Source organism: Rhinopithecus bieti, unplaced genomic scaffold (assembly GCF_001698545.2).
Source record: "Rhinopithecus bieti isolate Rb0 unplaced genomic scaffold, ASM169854v2 scaffold_22, whole genome shotgun sequence".
Classification (NCBI taxonomy): domain Eukaryota; kingdom Metazoa; phylum Chordata; class Mammalia; order Primates; family Cercopithecidae; genus Rhinopithecus; species Rhinopithecus bieti.
Window position 1 is genome coordinate 1,900,823 of NW_016803136.1, and position 26,293 is coordinate 1,927,115.

Below are 26,293 nucleotides of genomic sequence, written 5' to 3' on the forward strand. Positions count from 1 at the left end.
CCTTATTGTATTAGTGTGACCCAGGTACCTGCCAACAATAATGGCCTCTCCAGCTAGGAGCCTCTCCCCCACTCCCAGGACAATTTATACCTTTTCCTTGGATTTTCCCCCCTTAAATTAAACAAAAAGAGGAAAAATAAGAAAAGGTTAGCATGGGTTTGGAGCACTGAAGCCCCGTGGTTCTGGGCAGGAAGCCAATGGCCTGAGGGCACACATGTGTGTGCTCTCCCAGAAGAGCCTTCACCGGCCCTGTTTTACAGCCACCTCGGCACAGACTCCAGGGTTCACGCATATGGCCAGACAGATGTGTCTGGCTTACGTTCAAGGCTGGAAAATGAAGAATTATGGAAGTGAAGGGCCCCGGGCATTAAAGGGGGGGGGAAGGGAAAGGGGGACTTTTTCCTCTGCTGAGAAATCCTCTTGTGGCTGTGAGGCTGGAGGAAGGAGGCTGACAGGAGGCAGGGCCGCCAGCTTGGTGCATGTGGGGCCTGTTCTTAAAGGGGCCACAGTAACCCCAGCTCCAGCTGGCCCACAGCAGGCCTTCCAGGCTTGGGCCTAAGCAGCCTCCTCAGAAGGAGCTCATCAGGAGAACAGGCAGCCTGGACAGGGCCCGCCAGGGGCACTGGAAGTCAAGTGTTGGAGGAGACCTCCAATCCTGAAGGTGCTGTTGGTCGCTGGAGAGGCAAAAGCTAAACACGGAGCTCCAGAAGGGGATGGATTCTGGCAGCACGTGCTTCCTCGGCATCCTGGACTTCCGTTTTGTATGGACACTCATTCACACTTCAAATCACTTGTCAAGGACTCCACCACATTGTACCGTTGTACTACACTCTGGAATGGGATTAGTTCTGTGTCCCCCAGACACTAGCATAGTAAATGCTCAATGCCACTTGCTAAACTGAGCTGAAGACATGCCTCCCGATTCCAAGGAGTTCACAGTACAACGTGGGAAACAAGTCCACAAATAACTGTAACATGAGACATATAGCAGGTCCACAAATGAAGTCTGATGAGTGTCACAGGAGCACTAAGCAAGGGAGACAGATCCCTCCTGGGGGAGACCAGGGCTGGCCTCACTGGGGAAATGGAGTTTCATCTGGGGACTGAAGGAGGAATAGAATTTCAACAGGTAACAAGATATATGGAGCAGAAAAAGGGCACTTTGCTTTGAAGGACAGCATGAACAAAAACCCAAGAGTGGAAAAGGGCAGAGCATGTCTAGGGAGTGGAAAGGAAGGTTAGTGTCACTGTCCAGGCAGGAGGGCCTTGGTGTCTGGACAGGCATTTTACACGCACTGTGATTCATTCTGAGGCTTCACGGCAGCTCTAATGTTGGTGCTTTTATCACTTTCACTTTTAGTGTTTTAAGAGGTGGGGTTTTGCCATGCTGCAGTGGCTGTTCACAGGCAAGATCACTGCACACTGTAGCCTTGTACTCCCGGGCTCAAGCTATCATCCAGCCTCAGCCTCCTGAGTAGTCTGAACCATAGGCACGTGCCCACTGTGTCCGGCATTACTTCCATCATACAGATGAGGAAACAGGCTCAGAAAAGTTAGATAATTTGCCCAATGTCATATAACTAGTAAGGGTTCATGAGGGATGGGGTAGGGGGAGAAGAGGCTGGAACACAGACTGGGAACAGATCGAAAAGCCTTAAATGCCAATAATAGGGAATTAGACTTTATTTTACAAGCCAAGCAAAGGCCTGATGATTTCTGAGCAGGGGAGTGGCTCTTTCAGGAAAAGAATGATGGAGGCAGCTTGGTGAACAGAAGCCCGGTGGGCAGACTGTGTGCTACAAACTCCAGGAGGCGCCATTCACAGAAACAAGGGAAACAGCGCCTTGTGGGGCTGTGCAACACAGGGGCCTTGATTGCTACCCTCTAAGCAACTACTTGACCTAGAATAGTAGTAGTGGCAATGGAAACAGAGAGGAAAGGAGGGAATAAATGTGTGAATAAATAGTATTTAATATGAAATTAGATACTAGGGATTAAAAGCCAGGGTGGAATTTAAGATGATGCTCTAGTTGCTACTATTATTGTCACCAAATACATTGTTGTTGTTGTTTTTTTTTTTTGACAGAGTCTCGCCCAGGGCTAAAGTACAGTGGCTCGATCTTGGCTCACTGCAACCTCCGCCTCCCAGGTTCACCCGATTCTCCTGCCTCAGCCTCCTGAGTAGCTGGGATTACAGGCACCCGCCACCACGCCCGGCTAATTTTTGTATTTTTAGTGGAGATGGGGTTTCACCATGTTGGCCAGGCTGGTCTTGAACTCCTGACCTCAAGTGATCTGCCGGCCTCGGCCTCCCAAAGTGCTGGGATTACAGGCGTGAGCCACCATGCTCGGCCACTGAATACATGTCTGCTGAACACTAACTCAGCTTGCTGAGGCTAAGGAGTAAAAAGAAGCATGGTGGGGACCAAAAAAAGAATGGTGGTGAGGAAGCCCAGGAGGGTGGTCTGGTGAACAGAGAGAAGACAAGGGGTCATTCACTGATGCTAAAGTGAAGCTGAAGGAAGGTGGCTTTAGGGCCCAAAGACAAAGGGAGGTCAAATACGACACAGACTGAGTTTTGATAAAGATAGGTCATTGGTGATTTTCCCTTTTTTTTAAGATGGAGTCTTGCTCTGTTGCCCAGGCTGGAGTGTGGTGGCGCCATCTCGGCTCACTGCAACCTCCGCCTCCTGGGTTCAAAAGATTCTCCTGCCTCAGTCTCCCAAGTAGCGGGGACTACAGGCACCGGCCACCACACCCGGCTAACTTTTGTATTTTTAGTAGAGATGGGGTTTCACCATGTTGACCAGGCTGGTCTCGAACTCCTGACCTCAAATGATCCACCCACCATGGCCTCCCAAAATGTTGGCATTATAGGCGTGAGCCACCGTGCCTGGCCATGTTGGTGATTCTTGACACAACAGTCTCCATAACTGCTGGGTTGAGAGTCAAGAAACGAAGGTAGAAACAGAACTTCTCGGAAAACAGATGGTGAGGAAGAGCAAGAAAAGAAGCATGAGGGCACTTTGGGAGGACAAGGCGGGCAGATCATGAAGTCAAGAGATCAAGACCATCCTGGCCAACATGGTGAAACCTGGTCTCTACAAAAAAATACAAAAAATTAGCTGGGTGTGGTAGTGCACACCTGTAGTCCCAATTACTCGGGAGGCTGAAGCAGGAGAATCACTTGAACCTGGGAGGCAGGGGTTGCAGTGAGCCGAGATCATGACACTGCACTCCAGCCTGGTGACAGTGAAGACTCCATCTCAAAAAAAAAAAAAAAAAAAAGAAAGAAAAAAAAGAAGCATGAGGATGAAGCTGTTTTGAGGGTCACACACAAGTTTACATGCAGACCCACAGCAGGGCTGGGGAGGCAGCCACACAACAATGGATGATGCTGGTATTACATGGATGATCAGTATTACACACTGATTCCAATGGCAGCAGGGCCGTGGATCTGTCTAAAGAATGATGGAGGCTGGGCGCAGTGGCTCATACCTGTAATCCCAGCACTTTGGGAGGCCAAGGCGGGCAGATCACCTGAGGTCAGGAGTTCAAGACCAGCCTGGCCAACATGGTGAAACCCCGTCTCTACTAAAAATACAAAAATTAGCTGGTCGTGGTGGCAGGCGCCTGTAATCCCAGCTACTTGGGAGGCTGAGGCAGGAGAATCATTTCAACCTGGGAGGCGGAAGTTGCAGTGAGCTGAGATTATGCCACTGCACTCCAGCCTGGGCAACAAGGCAAGACTTCATCTCAAAACAAAACAAAACAAAAGAATGATGGATCTTGACCAGTGTGATGGCTCATGCCTATAATCCCAGCACTTTGGGAGGCAGAGGCGGGAGGATCACTTGAGGTCAGAAGTTCAAGACTGGCCTGGCAAACACGGCAAAACCCTGTCTCTACTAAAAATACAAAATTAGCTGGGCATGGTGGCAGGCATCTGTAATTCCACCTACTCTGGAGGCTGAGGCAAGAGAATCGCTTGAACCTGGGAGGTGGAGGTTGGAGTGAGCCGAGATTGCACCCCTGGACTCCAACCCGGGTGACAGATGGATCTCGACTGGCATTCATTCATTCCTCTTCCCTGGCCAGGGTGATGAGACAAACAACAGACAAAGGTGGCCCTTTATGGAGCACATACTAAGTGCCACGCACTATGCTAAGTGTGTTACATACACTATCCCATGTAGGCCTCACAGTGACTCTGGGAGATAGGTGCTACTAGCACTTTTTTTCTTTTTTTGTGATGGAGTCTCGCTCTGTCGTCCAGGTTGGAGTTCAGTGGCGTGATCTCGGCTCACTGCAACCTCTGCCTCCCGGGTTCAAGCAATTCTCCTGCCTCAGCCTCCTGAGTAGCTGGGATTACAGGTGCCCGCCACCACACCCAGCTAATTTTGTATTTTAGTAGAGACGGGGTTTCACCGTGTTATCCAGGATGGTCTCGATCTCCTGACCTTATGATCCGCCTGCCTCGGCCTCCCAAAGTGCTGGGATTCCAGAGTGAGCCACTGCGCCTGGTGAGCACTTTCATTTTACAGACGAGGGAACAGGCTCTAAGAAGCTGAATAGTTTGCCCCGTGTTACCAAGCTACTCAGGCGGCAGGGCCTAGACTGTCACCAGGTCTGCCTGATCACATGCATCAAACCCTGTGCCAAAGGAGAGGGTTGAAGTGGGCGTCCTTAAAAAGGCTGAGTGGGTGGCTTGACGCTTCCCTGTGCACATGGTTCGCCTTTAAACGGGGAGCAGGACTGCATCTTTCCTGTCTGCCCCGAGCCCTAGAGGATGGGAAGTGGGCTTATGGCACAAGGGAACAGACCTAGGAAGGTCAGGAGGAAACACTTGCTGGGGGTGAAGACGCAGGCCCATGAGAGGGCTGATAGAGGCCAAAGTCCCTCTGTGGAGACTAAGGCGTTTCTCTCTGTGAGGGTGTAGGGACTATCTTGTCCACAGGGGTCTTCCATTTCAGTGGGAATCCAGGTAAGCAGACTGCGGCCATGACATCCTCTCCCTGAGAATAGGTGTTCTGAACTGAGAATCCACAGCCTCTCCAGGAATATCTGGATAAGGCTCAGGGAGACTCTAAAACCCTCAAATTGTGTGAAAGATCATGTACGTGTGGTGTGCATTTGTAGATTCCAACTGGGGAAGCAGCTTTTCTCAGATGCTCTCAGAAGACCCTACCCCTGCCTTGGAGCCCAGGACAAGGGAGACTCTAGGCACCAAACTTGCTACCAGAATTTACTGGTAGAGTAAAAAACGGGTAGAGCTAGAGAGAACACTGCAACTCTTCCTTAGTGTCCTGCTCAGCTCTGCTCTCTGCCCACATCCTCTCATGCACTGGACAGCAACCCCCATCGTGGGAACCACACTCCCCAGGCCGACTTCACCTGGATCTTTTCCTGGCGACGCTGCTGCTCAGCTATCTTCCTGGCCAGAGCCAGCTTCTTGGCCCGAAGTTCCCTGATGTCATCCTCGCCCCCACTGCCTTCAGCCTCTGAGTCTTCCTCCAAGTCTTCGATCACCACATCCTCCTCCTTTGGGTGGTGGAGCCGACCAGGAGAAAGAGGAGACAGTTAGCTGAACCCATGGCACTTACTGAACCCGACATTGCCCTTGCGGTCCCTCACCCATGCAGACTGGGCCCATCCCTTGCAAAGGGTCCCCTGGTGTGTGCTTCCCTCTACTCAGGCAAAGGGAGGTAGACAGAAGCTGTCACTCTTCCCCCGGAGCTGCTCTCTCTTATACTCTGGGCCTCTTCCCTCAGAGAGTTACACCATAAGTCACTCGCAATCACACATGTACACCTGCGTGCTTGTACTCACACTCTGTGTTCTCCCTCGTACACAGAGAGTTACACCATAAGTCACTCGCAATCACACGTGTACACCTGCGTGTTTGTACTCACACTCTGTGTTCTCCCTCGTACACAGAGAGTTACACCATAAGTCACTCGCAATCACACATGTACACCTGCGTGCTTATACTCACACTCTGTGTTCTCCCTCGTACACACTCAGAGAGTTACACCGTAAGTCACTCGCAATCACACATGTATACCTGCGTGCTTGTACTCACACTCTGTGTTCTCCCTCGTACACACTCACAAAGTCAAGCTTTAGGCCTATTTTTATTCTGAAGTCACCAATGATTCAAGAGGGAAACAACAGAGAAAGTTAAACCACCCAATTTAAATCTAATTCATGTTAATGATCTGATAGGAATCAACTCTAGCCAACAGCTGGGAATCAGGCGTGGAAGTTCCCTTGCCCCAGACAGCACCAGGGACAGATGCTGCAGCTCAGCAGACCTTGCCCTGGTTTCTTTTTAAGACTCCAGCCTGGTGGTGTGAGGATTGCTGGACCCCTTTACAGCAACTCACACAACATGATCTTGCTCAGCTGCCCTTCAGGGCCTGGGCAGGGTAGGAGGTGGCTGGCTGGCTTAAGGAGCCTCCTGCCAGGCTGGTAGTGCATTCCCCAGGGATGGCACCTCCCTACTTGCAGCCTCAGCTCTTAGCAGCCATCACTCCCTGGGTGGTCCCAGGCTCCATTCCTTGCTTTCTTACTTTTGGCCTTGGTCAACAGAGAACATGCAGCTGCCCAAGATAGCTTCCCTTGAGGGAAAGGGTTAGCATGGGTACACGGGGAATAATTTAGTAGAAGGTTCCTGTTTCTAACTGGATTATAATAATGACAATGATGACAACAGGTATCACTTACTCAGTGCTTATTATTGGCCAGGTACTGGGCTAAGCATTTTTCATGTGTTAACTCAGTTAATCCTCACAACAGCCTGTGAGATAAGATAGGTGCTATCACCATCCCTATCTTATAAATGAACAAAGTGAGGTTTAGAGGTCAACACCTTGCTCAGGGTCACACAGCAAGTAAAGGCAGAGCAGGGATTCAAGTCCAAGTGAATCTGACTCCAAAGTTTATGCTCTTACCAGTAATACTGAGCCAAGCCATCCTGAATCTAGACCATAAGCTCAGATCCAGCCCTTAGTGGCTCAGCTTTGTTAGACCTGCTGTAGGCCATCCTAGACCTGTTGAGTACAGGCTGTTCTCTCCTCTAACTGTCCAGCTTGACCGAAAGGGATTACTTAGGTGGGTGGCTGGGTAGATGACAGAGGTATATACTTCGTCTTGGGAGCAGAATCTAGGGGTGTTTTGGTAACACCCTGAAGCAACTAAACTGTGTTCTATTCACAAAGAACAATGTCTGAAGAAACATCTTTCCCTACCTCTCCCAATCTGCTGAAGAGATTCAGTTTTGCAGTTTAGGGAGAGATGAGATCTGAGGATGAGGCCAGAACTGTCACTATCCTAAGAGATGTCAGGGGTCTGGGATGTTGTCCACAGTCACCATTCATCTGACACAGGCATGCTATAGTGCCACAGGGCTCACATCCAGAGAGGCCCAGACCATGGAAAGGAGGAAAACTCTGCACATTCACTTCCTTGTTCATGGAGTTAACCCAGACTGTAGTGAGTGGGACAGAATGCCTGCCTAGCCCACGGGGAAACACTGTCTCTGCCTGCTCTGACTAGGGATATACAAGGTTATCACGGGGCTTGAAGTGAGCTTGACGGAGGTCAAAAGAGGGTCAGAGAGGCTTGTCTGAGGTTCGCTCAGCTCTCACAGTAAACGAGGAAGTGCAAGGTTATGAAATTACACAGACCAGGGTAAGCAGAGTTTCCCAGAGGCCACTAACATGAAGGAACCCAGGAGACTCGTGGGAAAAGGAAGAAGTGGGCAGCCTGGCGTGGGTCACAACCTTTGTCTGGTCAATAAGCCTTAGAACGAGAAAAAAAAAAAAGTGTGGCACTACCAAGATCTGGGACCAGAGAAGTGATCTGTTCCTTGTGAGGGCAGAGGCCTTCTCTGGCTTTGATGCTGTGGCCCTCTCTGGGCCCCACTTGCCTCACTGTATTTGCGACTGCAGGCTCCACTGGCCAGAGGGCATCTTGGGGCAAGCCTGGGAGCTAACCTGGCTCTGCCCTCAGCCTTAAAGTGCGGGTGAAATAGCTGATGGAGGCACTGCCCCACCTGTGCTTCCCCACACAGTGCCCAGGGCTTGGGTGGCACTTGCTCTGCCCTGCCTGAAGCCTGGACACCCTGTCAGCTTTAGCAAGCCTGCTGTCCCCTCCCATGCTAACAGCTCATTCTTTCCCATTATTCCCTGCCCAGGTTTCATCTGGAGAGTCTGGAATCCCAGGCTCAGCTTTATCCCTGGAACCACCTCTGTCCTGGAAGCCGAGTTCTATGTCACCAGGGGTGGGGTGGGGCTCTCCAGTTATTCTAATGAAGCCCGTCCAAGACTCTGCTGCTCTCGAGTCTCTGATCCAAAGGTGGCTGCTCTATCACTGTTTCAGATCACAAACGACAGCTTCCAGCTGACATCTGGCTTCCTTGGCCTGTTGCTGATTTCATCCCTGTACCCCGCCCTGCTCTACCGGGCGCTTGAGACTGCTGCGGGCCAAATGACTGTGTTGGCCTATGGGTGACCTGGCCCCTGGCTAGAATCACTTCCGTCCCTTCCCTTAGTCCCATGTTCCTTCCCACCTAAGTCTCCTGTCTTTAACACTATGTGGTAAAAAGAAGAGTCAACCTTCAGGCAAAAGTGAGGTGTGTGTGAACACACACCCAGACAGAATTACCCACACCCAGACACACAGCAGGGCAGCTGGCAGTGATACTAAATGCATACATGCTCCAACAACATCACACTCACATCCACTCAGAACCCACAGACAGCAGGGAAGCTGGCAGCAGTGTTTACTCAAACTGACACACAAACCCACATCAACAATCACCCCCAGAAAGACACATACATGCAATAGCAATATATAGGGCAGGGCAACTGCCAGTGGAGTTTTGCAGGGGCGGGTACACAGGCTCATGCATGTGTGCGCGCGCGCGCACACACACACACACACACACACGAGTCTGGAGTGAAGCAAGGGCTACAGGAACAACCAAGGGCAAACAAACAAGAGGAGAATTCCTTAATCACATCAGGATGTGCAGGAGGGAGGGAGGGAACAAGGGAGGGAGGGGAGGCCGGGGGAGGGGTGATTTTCCACACAGGGCCAGCAATGTCAGCTCTTCCTGTATGTGTGCTGCAGGCTGGAGTTCAGGCCTGTGCTGCACTGGGCTCCACACATCTATAAACTTGATCCTGACCCCTCCTCTCTCTCCCTTTCCTAAGCCTCGAGAGCTGCACATTATTCAACTCCTTCCTTCTTTCTTTTCCTCCCTTCTCCTCCATGCAGCATTAAAAGAAGCATCTGGAACTCGTAGTGGAGTGGGATGGAGGCACCGGGGTGGACTGGCAGGAAGGGGCACCAGGAGAGCACACTCTCAAGAAGGTGGCTGGTCATATTAACACAGACACTGCTCTCTGTGCTCATAAATAAGCAGGAGTAGAAGCTGAAGCCACGGGTAGAATGGGGAGGGGGCCTTCCCTCTGCCACAGCGGGCTCTTCCTGCATAGTACCTCATCTTCCAGTCGTGTTCCCTCTTGGCTTCCCATTTCCTTTCCCATGGTGTCTGGGACGGGTGCCACTGACACATACTTTCCACCCTTGAATGCCAGCAGAGGCTCTTCTTGTCCACAAAGGGCTTCCAGAAAATACTTCAGCACTGTGACCCTTTTGCAGTCAGCTGCAATAACCTACAGGGTGAGAGGGAGAGAAGAAAAACAGCATTTTCTGAAAGGGAAGATGGAGACAAGATGTTGCTTGCTGGCTGAGGGGCACAGGGGAAGTGTGTCAAAGCTACCAGGCAAGGGGGTCAGAATGAATGACAGGGTGTGGAGGGCACCAGGGCATGTCAGGTGGTAAGTGAGGGCCCAGGGCAGGTTGAGGACCAAGACTGTCTGAGGGAAGGAAGGTCCCACCGTCTCTCCTTAGGTTATCTCTGGGGTAGCAGACAACCCCAGGGACCAGTGACAGGTGCCTTACATTTATTTGACTAAAGTCCTGATACAAAACAGAATACATGACATTCTTCCAAGTCTGGTCTAGAATCAGCAGAGGGAAGAGTGGAGTACTTTCACAGCATAGAGCTTTCTGGGGCCCCTCGCTGCCACTCTCCACTCCTCTCCCAGCACCCCTGCTCCAGACTCCCAAAAGGAGAATTTTCAGCCCAAGTGCAAAATGAATGCTAAGGGCTTTCTTGGCTGTTTCATTTCAACCAGATCATTTTGGACTTCCCCTGACAGGTTCCTGCCCTATCTAAGAGCTCCTCATGCTCAAGAGACTGGAGTCAGGCAGGAAATTGTCAGGAGAGAGACAGGTGGGGATGCTTCACCAAAGCTCTGCTCTTTCTGACGTTTAGGCCAAGCCGCTCCCGCGTGGTCATGTGAGCACACAAGTCAGTGCTGTCAGAGAAGCCTGGGCTGATTTAGCTGAGATGAAACTCAGTATCTTGAGCAACAGTCAAATCTGTAAGTGTCTCAGATGAAGGGTCCACCGTCCCCCAGTCTGGCCCCTTCTGGAGACACCACACATACACACCCTCTCCTCCACACCTGTCGGGCCCCCTCCCGGAGGCACCACACACGCACGCCCTCTCCTGCACACCCGTCTGCTTGGCTTGCACTCTCCTCCATGCTTGCCCCTCTGTGCCCTTCTCTTCATCTCTAGCCTCCAGCATCCTCTTCTCCCTATTGGCTGAGCGCTCAGCAAGGAAGACGGGCCCTGCTGGACCTGGAGCTTGAAAGCTGAAGGCCATTCCACATGGGAAACACACATCAGTGGCCAGATGTGCCACAGGGGACGGCCCCTTCATCCTCATTGACTAGCCCTGGCCTCTCTTTTAATGCATCCTCATTTCTTAATGTGAAAGGAGCTTCACATTAAGAAGTCCCTCCTTTTTTTTTTTTTTTTTTTTTTTGAGACGGAGTCTCGCTCTGTCGCCCAGGCTGGAGTGCGTTGGCCAGATCTCTGCTCACTGCAAGCTCCGCCTCCCGGGTTCACGCCATTCTCCTGCCTCAGCCTCCCGAGTAGCTGGGACTACAGGCGCCCGCCACCTCGCCCGGCTAGTTTTTTGTATTTTTTAGTAGAGACGGGGTTTCACCGTGTTAGTCAGGATGGTCTCGATCTCCTGACCTCGTGATCCGCCCCTTCTATCTGCAGCACACAGGGAGGTACTAATCTGGAGACAACTGATCATCATTTTACGGGTGCAGGTGTTCTCTCTCTCATGTGGACAGCAGCCCCTCTGGTGGCAAAGCCGCCTAAATCTCATCATTTTTGTACGTTACTGGCAAGAATTGTAAGGACAAGCTGTGCACACAGTTGACTCACAATACAGACAGACAGCACAGGGAAGCTCGGCTGGGTACCACAGACAGCAGATGAAGCAGGCATGACCCACGTTCTCTAAGACAGCGGAAATAAATGAGCACCGCTCGGCAGGCTGGCTGCCCAGGCAAGTGTGGCACACGCCAGTCAACTGTGGCACACGCCAGTCAACTGTGTGCTCCGTGCCTGCATCCTCTGCCACCTTCACCAAAAGCCAACCCCGCTTTCCTACCCAGTCTAGGGGTGTTCTCTGCTTTCTCTCACCATTGGCCCTGTTACCATTATAGGCTGGAATCTCAAGCTAAGTACTTTGACCACCTTCACCTGAGAGGCTGACGTAAAAGGTTCTCGGCCTCCCAGAAGGGCTTAGAAAAAGTTCAGCCCCTTGAGCTTGGGGTGCCTGGTCCTGGGGTGAACTTCTCCGTGAAGGAGAAGGAAAGCTTGTTTTGGCCCAGGGCAGGTAACCATGGTTCCATTGCGTGTATTCAAACATGTGATGAGGAAGGCTAGAAATACAGAAGCAGGGGCTAAAAGGCATTAAAGAACAGAGCCGAAATGAGTAATGCCTGGCAGGCAGCACGCACAGTGGCTCCCTGCATCTCCAGCCTCTCACTTGCATAGGAAACTTCTGCATTTCCACAAGACTGCCAGTTTCCTCTCTGTGGTCTAATTTTAACCACCTTGTCGTTACAGTGTGTGTCAGCCACCTGACCCCACTAGGACCTCTGACCTTATGCCCCAGCTACTGCTTGCACTATGGAGAATTATGTAACGGGTACAGGACTTTCCTTTTTGGTGTGAGGCTGCTGCCACTGAATGGAGAGGAGAGGGGAGCTAAGGGGTGAGAAGAGGACAGAGGAAAAGCTTGCAATGGTCCTTGGCCTCACCTGGACGATGAGAGGTACAATGGCACCCCTGCTAAGTGCACAGAGGAAACCTGCCCAGATAGGAGTGTGCCACAGGTGCATGCACAGACAGGTGGGCGGAGCGTTGCTGCCGCTGGAGCATGGGCTACATGGTACGCTGAGTGGCTAAGAAAGCATGGTTCCCGGCCGAGAGGGAGAAAGCCACATGTGTGGACGTGGGACTCCTGGAGATGGGGATTTCCAGGGCACAGCAGGACCCAGGGATGTGGACATCCTGAGGCCGCCTGCAGCACATCCTTACAGGGTCAGTGGGAATTGTCTATTCCATGGACACACAAGCAACGAGGAGTAGCCCTCTCCTGGTTTTCACTTCCACCCATTCAGAAGGAAGCTGGTTTCCTTGGGGATTGTGTCTGCCATAGCCATTAGTTCCTCCTCTAGGACAAGGACACTTCTGGCTGATATGCAAAAGGCTGTGATCCACTGGGGTCTCTGACCTCGTGTTAACAGGCCTGAAAAGGATTCTACTTGCTTGGAGAGAGCAAGGTTGTCTGTCTTGGAAAAGTGTCCTCTGTCCTTTGCAATCCAAGCAGCAGGGAGGATGGTCAAAGCTGTGTAAAGTGTACTGTGGGAGTGAGAAGTGCACAGTTTGAGCTCTTTAGGAGATGGAGAAACTGAGAGGCAGAGTGTCCAGGGCTTGCCCAGAGGCACAGAGAAACCTGTCTGTAGCTCACTGGCCTATCTGCAAAAGCATTCTGCTTTAACATGGGGGGAACAGGCCCACTGGGAAGAGGACCACAGCTCTCTTGATGCTGGAGTTCTGTAGGAGACTTACGGGAATATTCTCCTAGACAAAGCCTCCAGCACTTGAGTCAGGGAAAGAACAACACAGAACAGTTTAAATATGGTTAATAAGAGACTTCATAATGGAAGAAGCCTTTCAAATCACCGCCTAGGCCAATTCCAAGATGATCTTTGCTTGGTCTAGGAGGACTTCCTGGTAAGACAGGGGTTAAAGCTGGACTCCCTGCTTGGAGAGGAAGGACTCCAGATGAAGTCTGTGACATCATCCCACAGTAACTCTGCTCGTGAGCACATTTTTCCACTCTATATCAATGAAAAACAGAGAATGTAAGTGGCATGTGTATCGCAGCTCTGGGGGCAAACTCTGGATCCTCCAGAGGAGAAAGAGCTGGGTAGGAGAGGCTCCCTTCCTGGGCTACATTAGCACGTGGGGCTGGACTGGGGCTAGAGGCGACGAAAAGGGCTGCCAGACAGGGCACACCTCTGCGGCGTACCTTCTCAGTCACAGTCCTGGCCTTATCTGGAGGGAGATTCACCGTGTAGGCGACTGTCAAGAATTCCCAAGTTAATTGACAAAATATCAGATACAAATCATTTCAATCAGCTTGGGAAAGAAAACTGGGGCTTTAGGTCAGGGAAGAGCTGAGAGAAAGCCCCTTTCCCTTCCCCTGAAGACTGCCGGAGGCAGCTTACCACGGCAGCAGGAACTGAAACCTTTAGCTTCAGGGCTCCAGTTATCACTCTAATCAAGTCCACACGCAAAGAACCAAGCAGAAAGGAAAACTGAAAGTGAGATGTGGAGAGGCGATACAGGAGGCTGTCTTCTCCTAGGCTCAGTTCCTTAGAGAGAGAGAATGTAAGCATGGGGTAAGTAGGGGCTGGAGCTAAGGGGAGCGAGGAACAAAGGAGAAAACCTCTAGGTCAAGAGAGAAGACTGGGTTACTGTTCTGAGGTATTTAAGGTGGAAAGGTGGAGAAGTAAAGAAAAACGGCATTTCTTGGCTGGGCACGGTAGCTCACGAATGTAATCTCAGCACTCTGGGAGGCCAAAGTGGGCAGATCACCTGAGGTCAGGAGTTCAAGACCAGTGTGGCCAACATGGTGAAACCCCATCTCTACTAAAAATACAAAAATTAGCCAGGTGTGGTAGCATGCGCCTGTAGTCCCAGCTACTAGGGAGGGTGAGGCAGGAGAATCAGTTGAATCTGGGAGGTGGAGGTTGCAGTGAGCCGAAATTGTACCACTGCACTCCAGCCTGGGCAACAAAGCGAGGCTATGTCTCCAAAAAAAAAGAAAAAAAAAAAGACAGAAAAATGGTGTTCTCTGAAAACTGGTGACTCTTCACAGCTACTCAGTAGGGAACAAGCACAGTGTGGACAGAGACGCCTGGGGTGGGGTGAGCGGGCTGGGGAGAGAAAACGAGCTATATGCTCTTTATGGAAGGTAGGGAGGGTGAGACAGAGAATGGGAATTAAGCACCAGGTATCACATACTGATGTGCAAGGAGCTGCACGACTTAACGCCACAGGGAAGGGAGAAAACCTCCAAATCTAGCCGGGAATATGAGGAAGGCCTGGAGAGCCAGGACCCTGGATGCAAGCTCTAGGAAGTGAGGGACTCACTCTATCATTACCTGGTCCCCGTCTTCTCCAAACAGCCCTCTTGGAAGACACAACCATGGTTACTAGTCATTCTGCAAAATTTCTTTTTCTGAATTTTTGGTTTGGAGAAATCGGAGTTTAAACTTGTACTATAAGCCAGTTCTTTTTTCTAGTCTTAACAGTCCGGCTTGCTACTGTTCCTCTGGTTAAACAGAACAATCACATGGGTTTCCCCTGACAAACTCAAGTTTACAGGTTGTTTTTCTTGTTTCTCTAAATGGAGCCAATTATTCTCACATTTGTTGAAACCTTCAATCAAACTTTATAGCTTGTTAATTTTACAGAATGTCCTTAGAGCAAATAAGATGCAGACAGGAACGTGAAGTCTTGCTGACATTATTAAGAAACCTTAAAATAGCCTACAAATCCAACACCAAGGCTGGTAAAATACAGGCTGCTTGGCTGGCTTCTGAGGTCAATTAGCAATGGGTTAATTATCATCTTTAATGAGCCAAACCTCTAGGATTGGCCACAAGAAATTTAACTCCGACTAATGTGTTTTCACAAACTGGGAACCTCTAGTTACGCACTACTCACCCTCAGAGGAAACTGAAGGGTGGGAAGCAGCCAAGGGTGGGCCAGCCTAGGAAGGGGTCTGCCAATGGAAGTTCAGACACGAGAAATAAAAAATACCACACAGGGAATCCTCGGGAGCTGGGAGGACAGAGGAAATGGTTTATTCACATTCCTAGGGGGAGGGGCCTCCTGGCAGGAAGCAGACTCCAGAAGGCAGGAGTGAAACTGGCCACAAGGATGCATAGTCACTCTGAAGACACTGGCAGTAGCTTAGGATGGGGAGACAGACATTCACAGCCTACTTGAGTCAGAAGAAGTTGGTATGAAATTGGGAAAGAGGCTCATGGGTCAGAGAGGAGTGAAAGAAAGAACCTGTGCAGGGGCTGAATGATAAGGGGGACAGCATGAGGAAAAAGCTCACGTCCTTGGACCAGATGCATCTCCTGACAGCCTTGGAGCATACTGTCCAAGGGATCAGTTCAAACAGGATTTCACTCTCTCCCTACCCCGCTACAGCTGGGCCTCTTTCTATGTGAAGCATTAAGTACAGGCTATTTTCTCGCTGTGTCGCCCAGGCTGGAGTGCAGTGGCGAGATCTCGGCTCACTGCAAGCTCCGCCTCCCACCTTCAAGCCATTCTCCTGCCTCAGCCTCCCGAGTAGCTGGGACTACAGGCGCCCGCCACCTCGCCCGGCTAGTTTTTTGTACTTTTTAGTAGAGACGGGGTTTCATGGTGTTACTCAGGATGGTCTTGATCTCCTGACCTTGTGATCCGCCCACCTCGGCCTCCCAAACTGCTAGGACTACAGGTGTGAGCCACTGCACCCGGCCCCCTTTTTTTCTTATTTTTTTGAGACAGAGTCTTGCTTGGTCACCCAGGCTGGAGTGCACTGGCATGATCTCGGCTCACTGCAACCTCTGCTTCCCAGGTTCAAGTGATTCTCCTGCCTCAGCCTTCCTAGTAGCTGGGATTACAGGTGCGTGCCACCATGCCCAGCTAATTTATGTATTTTCAGTAGAGACAGGGGTTTCACCATGTTGGCCAGGCTGATCTCGGACTCCTGACCTCAAGTGATCCGCCACGCCCGGCCTTTCTCAGTCATTTCTAATCCCCGTGTCCAGATCCGACCCTCCCTAGTCCTATGGCTGGCCTGTGCTAGCTGAAGGGTCATTGGATCACAAGATGAAATGCTAACATCACTGGTCCCCCCACAGCAACCACATCATTCCATGTGTCTGGTCCCAACAGCTGTGTTTTCTTCTTAGAGGCAACGAGGGCCATTATCAATCAGTCACCACTGCACAGATGCTTGCTGTTCCCACCTGTAACCACCATGTGTGTGCTGAAGTCTCTCAGAGAGGGGGAGGTGGGAACTGGCAAATGGTCAGATGGCAAGACCTGGTGCTGGTGGGGAGACTATCCCAAGACAGGGTTATTGAAGATCCCAAAAGGTACAGGTATTTGGCTACTAGGAAGGAGATGATGTTCAAACTGAAGGGAGAACCAGGGGAACAGGGGAGCTGTGAAGCATACACAGGAAGTAATGAGGTAAATAAAGTAGAAAAAACGGGGCCATTCTGGCAAGAGGCAAGACAAGGCAATACAGGAGGTTGGAAAAGAGCCTGGGCTTCACAGTTACACAGACCTGAGTTCAAGTACTAACTGCCACTTCCTGGCTGTTTATCCTTAGACAAGTTACTTAACTTCTCTGAGCCTTTGTTTGCTCAAGTTGTTTGTGAGGTTTAAAAGATAATACAGGCCAGGTGCAGTGGCTCATGCCTGTAATCCCAGCACTTGGGGAGGCCGAGGCAGCGGACCACCTGCGGTCAGGAGTCCGAGACCAGCCAGGCCAACATGGTGAAACCCCATCTCTACTAAAAATACAAAAATTAGCTGGGTTAGTAGCGGGCTCCTGTAATTCCAGCTACTCAGGAGGCTGAGGCAGGAGAACTGATTGAATCCAGGAAGCAGAGGTTACAGTGAGCTGAGATCGTGCTATTGCAATCCAGCGTGGGTGACAGAGCAAAACTCCGTTGCAGAAAAAAAAAAAAGGTAAGACAAGCCTGGGCAACATAGTGAGACTGTGTCTGTCAAAAACAAACAAAAAAGCTGGGCATGGTGGTGCACCACACCTACGGTCTGAGCTAACTAGGAGGCTGAGGTAGGAGGATCGCTTGAGCCAGGGAAGTCGGAGCTGCAGTGAGCCATGAGCACGCCACTGCACTCTAGCCAGGGTGACGAGTGATATCGTGACTCAAAAAGAAAAGAAAAGACAGAGAGAATACATATCAAATACTCAGCCAGATGCCTGGGCCCAGTAGGTGCTTGATAATTGAGCAGCTATCATTTTTTTTCCCTCTTTGCTCCACTCTCTTCAGAGGTGGGAGGGACACTGCCTAACACGGCTGAGCTGTTTGGAAGCCAGTCTGAGAGGCAAGGTGGGAAGCATGGGGCTGGCACATAGCCTAGGGCCAAGGGGAGAGGCCCTGGAATGCTTACCTGGCTGTTGGAACTGCAAAAAAATTTCTTTTTAATTTGTCCAGGCTGGAGTTTGCAGCAGCCTCATCATGGCTTGCAGCAGGCTCAGCCTCTTGAGCTCAAGCGGGAACCTGGCTAATTTTTAAAAATTGTTTTGTAAAGATGAGGTCTTGCTATATTGCTGGTCTCAAACTCCCGTCCTCAAGTGATCCTCCCACCTTGGCCTCCCAAAGCACTGGGATTATAGGCACGAGCCACCACTCAGGGCCTGAAATATTTTCTTCAGAACTAAGGTGCTAGATCCAGGCTACTGGGCTGGCCAAGCAGGGGAGGGAAGACCTTGCCTCTCTTCAGCAATCCCTCTCCCTATTCTTCAGAAAGACTCCGGACCTAATCAAGAGGTACGCATGCATTACTCCAGTAATCTAGAGAGGCTCCAAGGTCCCGGGCTTCGGAATACGTGTGCCACTAGTACATATATCAGGAATACAGTCACAATGGCCTTGTCCATCAGGTCCCTTCACCGTGCGGTATGGGCAGTGGCTCTGCCTTTTTTAATGGGATTGTTGAGGGTTTGAGGAGGCCCTGCAAACCCTGCAACTGTATCTTTCTTTCTTTTTTTCTGAGATGGAGTCTGGCTCTGTCGCCCCAGGCTGCAGTGCAGTGGCGAGATCTCGGCTTACTGCAACCTCCACCTCTTGGGTTCAAGAGATTCTTCCTAAGTAGCTGGGAGTACAGGCATGTGCCACCACGCCCGGCTAAGTTTTGTATTTTTAGTAGAGATGGGGTTTCACCATGTTGGCCAGGCTGGTCTCGAATTCCTGACCTCAAGTGATCCACCTGTCTCGGCCTCCCAAAGTGTTGGGATTACAGGCGTGAGCCACTTTGCTTGGCCAATAGTATCTTATTTTATGCTAAGATGGGATCTCGCTTTGTTGCCCAGGCTGCTCTTGGCTGCTCTGAACTCCTGGCCTCAAGGAATCCTACTGCCTTAGCCTCCCAAAGTGCTGGGATTACAGGCATAAACCACTGTGTCCAGCCTGGTATCTTCCTTAAATAAGACCCAGCTGGATCCTTGCCTCATGTCTCCCAATATTAAAGCAGTGATGAGAAGATCCCCAATATGGTATTTTCTACCCACCTGCATTTCCTGAGCTTAGATATTCCAAACAAAGCCAGATAGGAGTCTGGTCTTCCATGGGCAGAGTAAGCTTGCTCTTCTTGAACTGTTCCTTCATGGACAGAAACTATTCTTTTCTAGAGCTCTCGGCTCCGGCTGTACCAGAAAGGTACATTCTCAGCGGCAAGAGCGTCACAGAGAGCAAGCTATAGGCAGCAGTAGCTCGGGCTTCAGTCCAATTCCGCTTCCCCTGCAGAGTGCTCTGAGAGCAGCCACCCACATTGGCAGGGGTTAAGGACGGATATTGGCACTGCCAACACAAGCCTTTCAGGTCTGGCTGGCTTCAGCTGGTCTGAAACCTGGAACACAGGCGCTGGGGCCCTCACTTACTGAACCAGCAGGGGAGGCTGCAGGCTTAGCCCCTGGGGATGAAAGTCCGGGATCCCGTCTGTCTCAGTCTGCAAATATCCACACAGTCTGTTTCTACACTGCCATTTAGCTCTGGGCCAGAAGCACTGAACTTCGGGCTCTAGTCACTCGGAACCACATTGTTTGCCTTCTAGACAGCCACGTCCAGGAGGCCTCCCCTTAGGTTTGTGTTTAGGCTCCTTTACCAAATTTGCTCCTAATTGTATTTATTCTATGTGTGGCACAAGAGTGGTCTCTCGGAGACATCTGTAGTCTTCAATGTACTTAGGCAACATGCAGTTCAGCAAAATGTAAGTGCCTACTGTGTGTGTGAGGCACTGTCCTCTAGACGCTGGGGACTCCTCACAGAACAAAGCAAAATCCCTGTTTCAGTTGGGGGGTTGGGTCACATTCATACCAGATACATCAAAAGACCCCCTGCATCAAGAGAGCACACGCCCCTGGCCGGGCGCGGTGGCTCAAGCCTGTCATCCCAGCACTTTGGGAGGCCGAGATGGGCGGATCACGAGGTCAGGAGATCGAGACCATCCTGGCTAACACGGTGAAACCCCATCTCTACTGAAAATACAAAAAACTAGCTGGGCGAGGTGGCGGGCGCCTGTAGTCCCAGCTACTCGGGAGGCTGAGGCAGGAGAATGGCATGAACCCAGGAGGCGAAGCTTGCAGTGAGCCGAGATCCGGCCACTGCACTCCAGCCTGGGCGACAGAGCGAGACTCTGTCTCAAAAAAAAAAAAAGAGAGCACACGCCCCTCCCTGGCTGCCATGACCTGCGGTACTCAGGAAGGCAGAATTCTCAGCCCAGGGGAGAAGAAAAGCTCCTTGCAGAGACCTAGTACACTGCACCTTCATTCCTTTCAGGCTGATGGGTCCTGAGGAAGTCAGGATGGAGAATTCCTTTGGGCTTAGCCTTGCTATAAAATGAAATCCCAATCTCTCTTAATGCTTCCCAAGCTCTTTGCAAACCCTCACCCACCCACCCCTCCCCCAAAAGATCACAACTGGCACTTCTGGCTATTATTCCCTAATCCTGAACTTCAGTCCCCAGGCAACCCCCTTTGCTATACCCTGCAGGCTGTCTGCTTCAGCTGGCACCTCTGAAAGTTCACATATTACTCCCCCAACCTGCAGTGATTTTACATTTAAGCAATCAATTCATTCCCTCATCATCATCTTTTTTTTTTTTTTGGAGACAGAGTCTTGCTCTGTCACCCAGGTTGGAGCGCAGTGCCGTGATCTCAGCTCACTGCAAGCTCCGCCTCCCAGGTTCAGGCCATTCTCCTGCCTCAGCCTCCCAAGTAGCCAGGACTACAGGCGCCACCACCATGCCCAGCTAATGTTTTTGTGGTTTTTTTTTTTAGTAGTGATGGGGTTTCACTGTGTTAGCCAGGATGGTCTCTATCTCCCGACCTCATGATCCGCCTGCCTCGGCCTCCCAAAGTGCTGGGATTACAGGCTTGAGCCACCGTTCCCGGCCCCCTCATCTTCTTTTAAGCTTGATAAGGTCTTTTCTTTTCTCTCTTTTTTCTGAAACAGAGTCTTACTCTATTAGCAATCAAGGCTCACTGCAGCCTCAAATAACTGGGCTGAAGCAATCCTCCTACCTCAGCCTCCAGAGTAGCTGGGACCACAGAGGCACACCACTTATGTCTGGCAAATATATATTTATTATTTATTGAGACAGAGTCTCGCTGTGTCGCCCAGGCTGGAGTGCAGTGGTGCAATCTCAGCTCACTGCAACCTTCATCTTGAACCTAGGTTCAAGTGATTCTTGTGCCTCGGCCTCCTAGGTAGCTGGGATTCACAGGTGCATGCCATCATGCCCGGCTAATTTTCGTATTTTTAATAGAGATGGGGTTTCACCATGTTGGCCAGGATGGCCTCAAACTCCTGACCTCAGGTGCTCCACCTGCCTTGGCCTCCCAAAGTGCTGGGATTACAGGCGTGAGCCACTGCACCTGGCTAATGGTTTTTATTTTTTTTTTGGTTGAGACAAGGTCTGACTATGTCCCCTAGGCTGATCTCACTCATAGCTTTAAGTGATCCTCCTGCATCGGCCTCCCAAAGTACTGGAGTTGTAGGTGTGAGCCGCCCAGCCCAGCCTAAAAGTCCTTCAAGACGCCAGTTAGGCTTTGTCCAATCTGCCAGCCTACCTTCCACAAATACTTCGTAACTCCCTACTATGGGACAGAGACTGCTAGATATCCTGGGCACACAAGACAAGACAAGACAAGACAAGACAAGACAAGACAAGACAAGACAGACAGATGCAGTCCTTGACTTCACATGACTTTCAGTCCAGCAAAGGGCTCCACAGGAACCTCGCGCTAACCTCTCCCAAGGACGCAGGTACCCCTTCAGCAAATGTGGACTAGGCCCACACTTCACTCATCTTCTCTGACTCCATTAGCAGCTCTCAACATCTGCACTACTTGTATGTCACAAAGTGAATTCTTTTGCCCTTTGGTGGGAAGAGACCTTAATAATCATTCAGAGCCACAAGAGAACCTCCTCTAAATACCCCTCAGTGATCCAGCTCTTTCTTGACTACTTCTGGTAGAGAGGACTCAAGGCCCTGGAGTAGTTTTTAAAATCAATCATTACTTAACTGGTGTGCAGTGGCACAATCACGGCTCACTGCAGCCTCGACTTCCTGGGCTTAGGTGATCCTCCCATCTTAGCCTCCCAGGTAGCTGGGACTACAGGTGTGAGCCACCACACCTGCTAGAGTTTCACCATGTTGGCATGGCTGGTCTCAAACTCTTGGCCTTAAGCAATCTGCCTGCCTCTGCCTCCCAAAGTGCTGGGATTATAGGCAAGAGTCACCACATCTAGCTAGTAATTTTGATTATCTACACTAATGGACTTTTTTTCTGACCATTCTGTATGAGGTGTGTTACTGTGTTGAATCTGTAAGGGGACACATTTCCTACTAGAAGGCCATTCTATTTTTGGACTTTACTAATTGGTAGAAATGTTTACAACTTTTAAACCCAGATCTGCCTCCCAATGCTTCTAATTTGGTTCTCTGGGGCCATGTAAAACAAAACAAAACAAAACAAAACAAAACAAAACAAAAACCCCCCAAAAACTCTAATCCTGCTTTTATCTGGCTGGCCTCAAATTATGTGAGGTCTGCTGTGTTATACACCTTCTCTAGGCTAAACAGTCCCACTTCCTTCAACTGTGCCTCACTCTGTCTCCTAAACATCCTGCTTATTCCTTCACTAAGACTTTCACTAAGACGAATGTGTCTCCTCCATTGAGTGCCCACGTGACCTAATAGCAGAGCAGAGAGTGGCCCATCCCCTCTCATCTCTGTTGGGGATACTCAATTTTAATAACAGACTTAACAGCATTACTTTCATTGTCCCCACCTTGCACTACTGATAAACTGTGAGCTGCTTTTTTCCTTTTCTTGTGGGGGACAGGGTCTTGCTCTGTCGCTCAGGCTGGGGTGCAGTGGCGAGATTGTGGTTCCCTGAAACCTTGACTTCTCAGACTCATGGGATCCTTCCACCTCAACTTCCTGAGCTGGGACTACAAGCATGTGCCACCACACCTGGCTAAATATTTTGTAGAGATGGGGTTTCGCCATGTTGCCCCACTTGGTCTTGAACTCCTAAGTTTAAGGAATCCTCTTGCCTCAGCCTCCCAAAGTGTTGAGATTACAGGCGTGAGCCACTGTGCCCAGCCAATTGTGAGCTTCTCATCAACAAATCCCCAAATTGTTTTCACTTATGTTGCTAAATCCTATCTCCCTTTATGGATTACAAGCCCTCCACCAACTATTCCCTTTCACGTCTTTTCCTTCACCACGGTCTTCTCCCCATGCCTGAAGAAATCTGATTATTTACCGTTGTGCTGCATGCTACACGCTACGTGTGGCTGACTTTTTGGACCAGGGTAGGGTTTTACATTTATTCTTATTTGATTTCATCTTGTCATTTACTTCTCCCATTGCAACCTATTAAGTTCTCTTTGGATCCTAAATTTTTCATCTGAGAATGCATTCCCTTCTCAGGTTTATGTTACATACCTTTTTTTTTTTTTTTTTTTTTTTGAGACAGAGTCTCAGTCTTGTTGCTCAGGCTGGAGTGCAATGGCGTGATCTCGGCTCACTGAAACCTCCACCTCCCGGATTCGAGTGATTCTCCTGCCTCAGCCTCCCGAGTAGCTGGGGTTACAGGCACCTGCCACCATGTCCAGCTAATTTTTGTATTTTTAGTAGAGACGGGGCTTTCCCATGTTGGTCAGGCTGGTCTCAAACTCCTGACCTCAGGTGATCCACCTGCCTTGGCCTCCCAAAGTGCTGGGATTACAGGTGTGAGCCACTGTGCCCGGCCATATTACATGAATTTTATCAGTTGGTTTTATTTACAATTCTCATTAACTTTCTTCCATTAATCTGTTGTGTTTTTTTCTCCTAAGTAAGATTCTTGAGGGGAGGCACTAGTGTTAAGTGTTTATGTGTGTGCTTAAAATAAAATCTATCTGCAGTATTTAACATGCACTGTGGATACCTGAACAATGTGGATGAGTGATCACGGGGGTCAGACGGCAGCCTCAGGACAATCCCAGAGGACATCACGGAGGGGGTGCGGCCATACTGTCTATACTGTGTCAATCATGCTCCCTAGGCTGTGCAACACAGACACCTGGACACACTTGGAGATGCTACCTTCTGTTTGGGTGGTGTTCCTCATGGAGGCTTGGACTCAATAAGGAATAGGGACTCCTCTTTGACAGGCTGCCTCCCGTTTCTCATGTGAAACCAGATACCACAAGAAGCCACGCTCTGGGCATGTCTTGCTTCATCTTAACTCCATGGAGGCTGCTGTACTAGGTTAAGGTAACACATACCTCTAAGAAGTGAGATTTAATGCTCTTCAAAGCACTGACGTCATGCTTTGAAAAAAAAAAATTACATCCACATCTGAAGAACCCTCACAGCATATTAAAAAATGTAGTATAGAGACGTTCTCTGAGATTTGGGCTGAGGTAGAAAGCCATTTTAAGTTGCATTTTTAGGTTCTATGTTTCTGGAGTCCTGAATTAAAACACAACCCATGCCTCATAGTTGGAGACAAGACAAGCTTTGTTAACACAAGCGAACTAGTCTGTTCACAGCTCGGGACACGGTGTAAGTCAACAAATAGCTGCCATACAGAACCACCTCAATCAATATTAGTTCCCCCTTCTTCACATGTGAACTTGAAAAAGCATTTTTCAAAACCAACTGTATCACAACCATACAATGAGCTTATTAAAAATGCAGATTCTAGAACCCCAATTTTTTCTTTTTTCGAGTCTCACTCTGTCGCCCAGGCTGGAGTACAGTAGTGAGATCTCCGTTCACTGTAACCTCTGCCTTCCGGGCTCAAGTGATCCTCCCATCTCAGCCTCCTCAGTAGCTTAGCTGGGACTAGAGGCGCCTGCCACCATGCCCGGGTCATTTTTACCTTTTTTTTTTTTTGGAGACGGAGTCTCACTCTGTCGCCCGGGCTGGAGTGCAGTGGCCGGATCTCAGCTCACTGCAAGCTCCGCCTCCTGGGTTTATGCTATTCTCCTGCCTTAGCCTCCTGAGCAGCTGGGACTACGGGCAAAAGTGCCACCACACCCAGCTAATTTTTATATTTTTTGTAGAGATGAGGTTTCGCCATGTTGGCCAGGCTGGTCTCAAACTCCTGGCCTCAAATGACCCACCCGCCTCGGCCTCCCAAAGTGTTCAAGTACAGACGTGAGCCATCGTCCCTGGTCTAATCTTTGTATTTTTTTTTAGAGATGGGGTTTCACCATGTTGGCCAGGCTGGGCTTGAACTCCTGGCCTCAAGTAATCTGCTGTCCTTCGCCTCCCAAAGTGCTGGGATTATAGAAAGTGCTGGGATTATAGGCATAAGCCACTGTGCCCAACTGGGTTTTCTTTTTACCCAATACTACTCCTTGGCTATGGATTCTACTTTGAATTCAATGAATCAGTATTTCTTGAGATAGGACCTTAGAATGTATACTTTTAAACATTTTATTTTATGAGATCAGGTTTTGCTCTCTCACCTAGGCTGGAGTGCTGTGGTGTGAACACGGCTCACTGCAGCCTCAACCTATCGAGTAGCTGGGAATACAGGCGCACACCATCACATCCAACTAACTTTTTTTTTTTTTTTTTTTTTTGAGACGGAGTCTTGCTCTGTCACCCAGACTGGAGTGCAGTGGCTGGATCTCCGCTCACTGCAAGCTCCGCCTCCCGGGTTTACGCCATTCTCCTGCCTCAGCCTCCCGAGTAGCTGGGACTACAGGCGCCCACCACCTCGCCCGGCTAGTTTTTTGTATTTTTTAGTAGAGACGGGGTTTCACCGGGTTAGCCAGGATGGTCTCGATCTCCTGACCTTGTGATCCGCCCGTCTCGGCCTCCCAAAGTGCTGGGATTATAGGCTTGAGCCACCGCGCCCGGCCTCCAACTAACTTTTTTAAAAAATGTTTTGTAGAGATGGGATCTTGCCATATTGCACAGGCTGGTCTTGAACTCCTAGGCTCAACAGATCCCCCTGCTTCGGCCTCCCAAAGTGCTAGGATTACAGGTGTGAGCCACGGCGCCTGGCCAGAAAGTATTGTATAGGCTGGTCTTGAACTCGTAGGCTCAAGAGAGCCCCCTGCTTCAGCCTCCCAAAGCGCTGGGATTATAGGTGTGGGCCACAGCACCTGGCCAGAATGTGTGCAAGTGTTCCAGGTACTCATGAACACTGAGTTTGAGAATTACTGCTTTAAAGGATGGAAGGTTAGGTCAGAGTGGTCACAATTTTAGTAGACTCTTCAAAATGCAACTCTATTTTTCAAAGGTGCAAACACTACTACTATCTATGTATTTTTTGAGACAGGGTCTTGCTCTGTCACCCAGGCTGGCGTACAGTGGCATGATCAAAGTTCACTGCAACCTTGAACTCCTGGGCTCAAGTAATCCTCCTTCCTCAGCCTCCCAAGTGGCTGGGACGACAGTCACGTATCACCATGCCCAGCTAATTTTGAATTTTATTTTGTATAGAAGGGTCCTCACTATGTTGCCAGGACTGGTCTTGAACTCCTGGTCTCAAGCAGTCCTTCTGCTTTGG

General features: G+C 50.1%; 1 protein-coding gene across 4 annotated transcripts in view; it reads right to left on the reverse strand.

The window, feature by feature from the left end:
- SMG6 (SMG6 nonsense mediated mRNA decay factor) overlaps positions 1–26,293 on the reverse strand; it is a 265,269-nt gene that overhangs the window by 16,512 nt on the left and 222,464 nt on the right. For all 4 annotated transcript variants that reach the window (XM_017866931.1, XM_017866959.1, XM_017866949.1 and 1 more), the window contains 2 exons: positions 9,507–9,683; positions 5,395–5,541 (listed from right to left, as the gene is read on the reverse strand). In XM_017866931.1, coding sequence (XP_017722420.1) covers positions 5,395–5,541; positions 9,507–9,683 — 324 coding nt within the window. The remainder of the gene's footprint in view (positions 1–5,394; positions 5,542–9,506; positions 9,684–26,293) is intronic.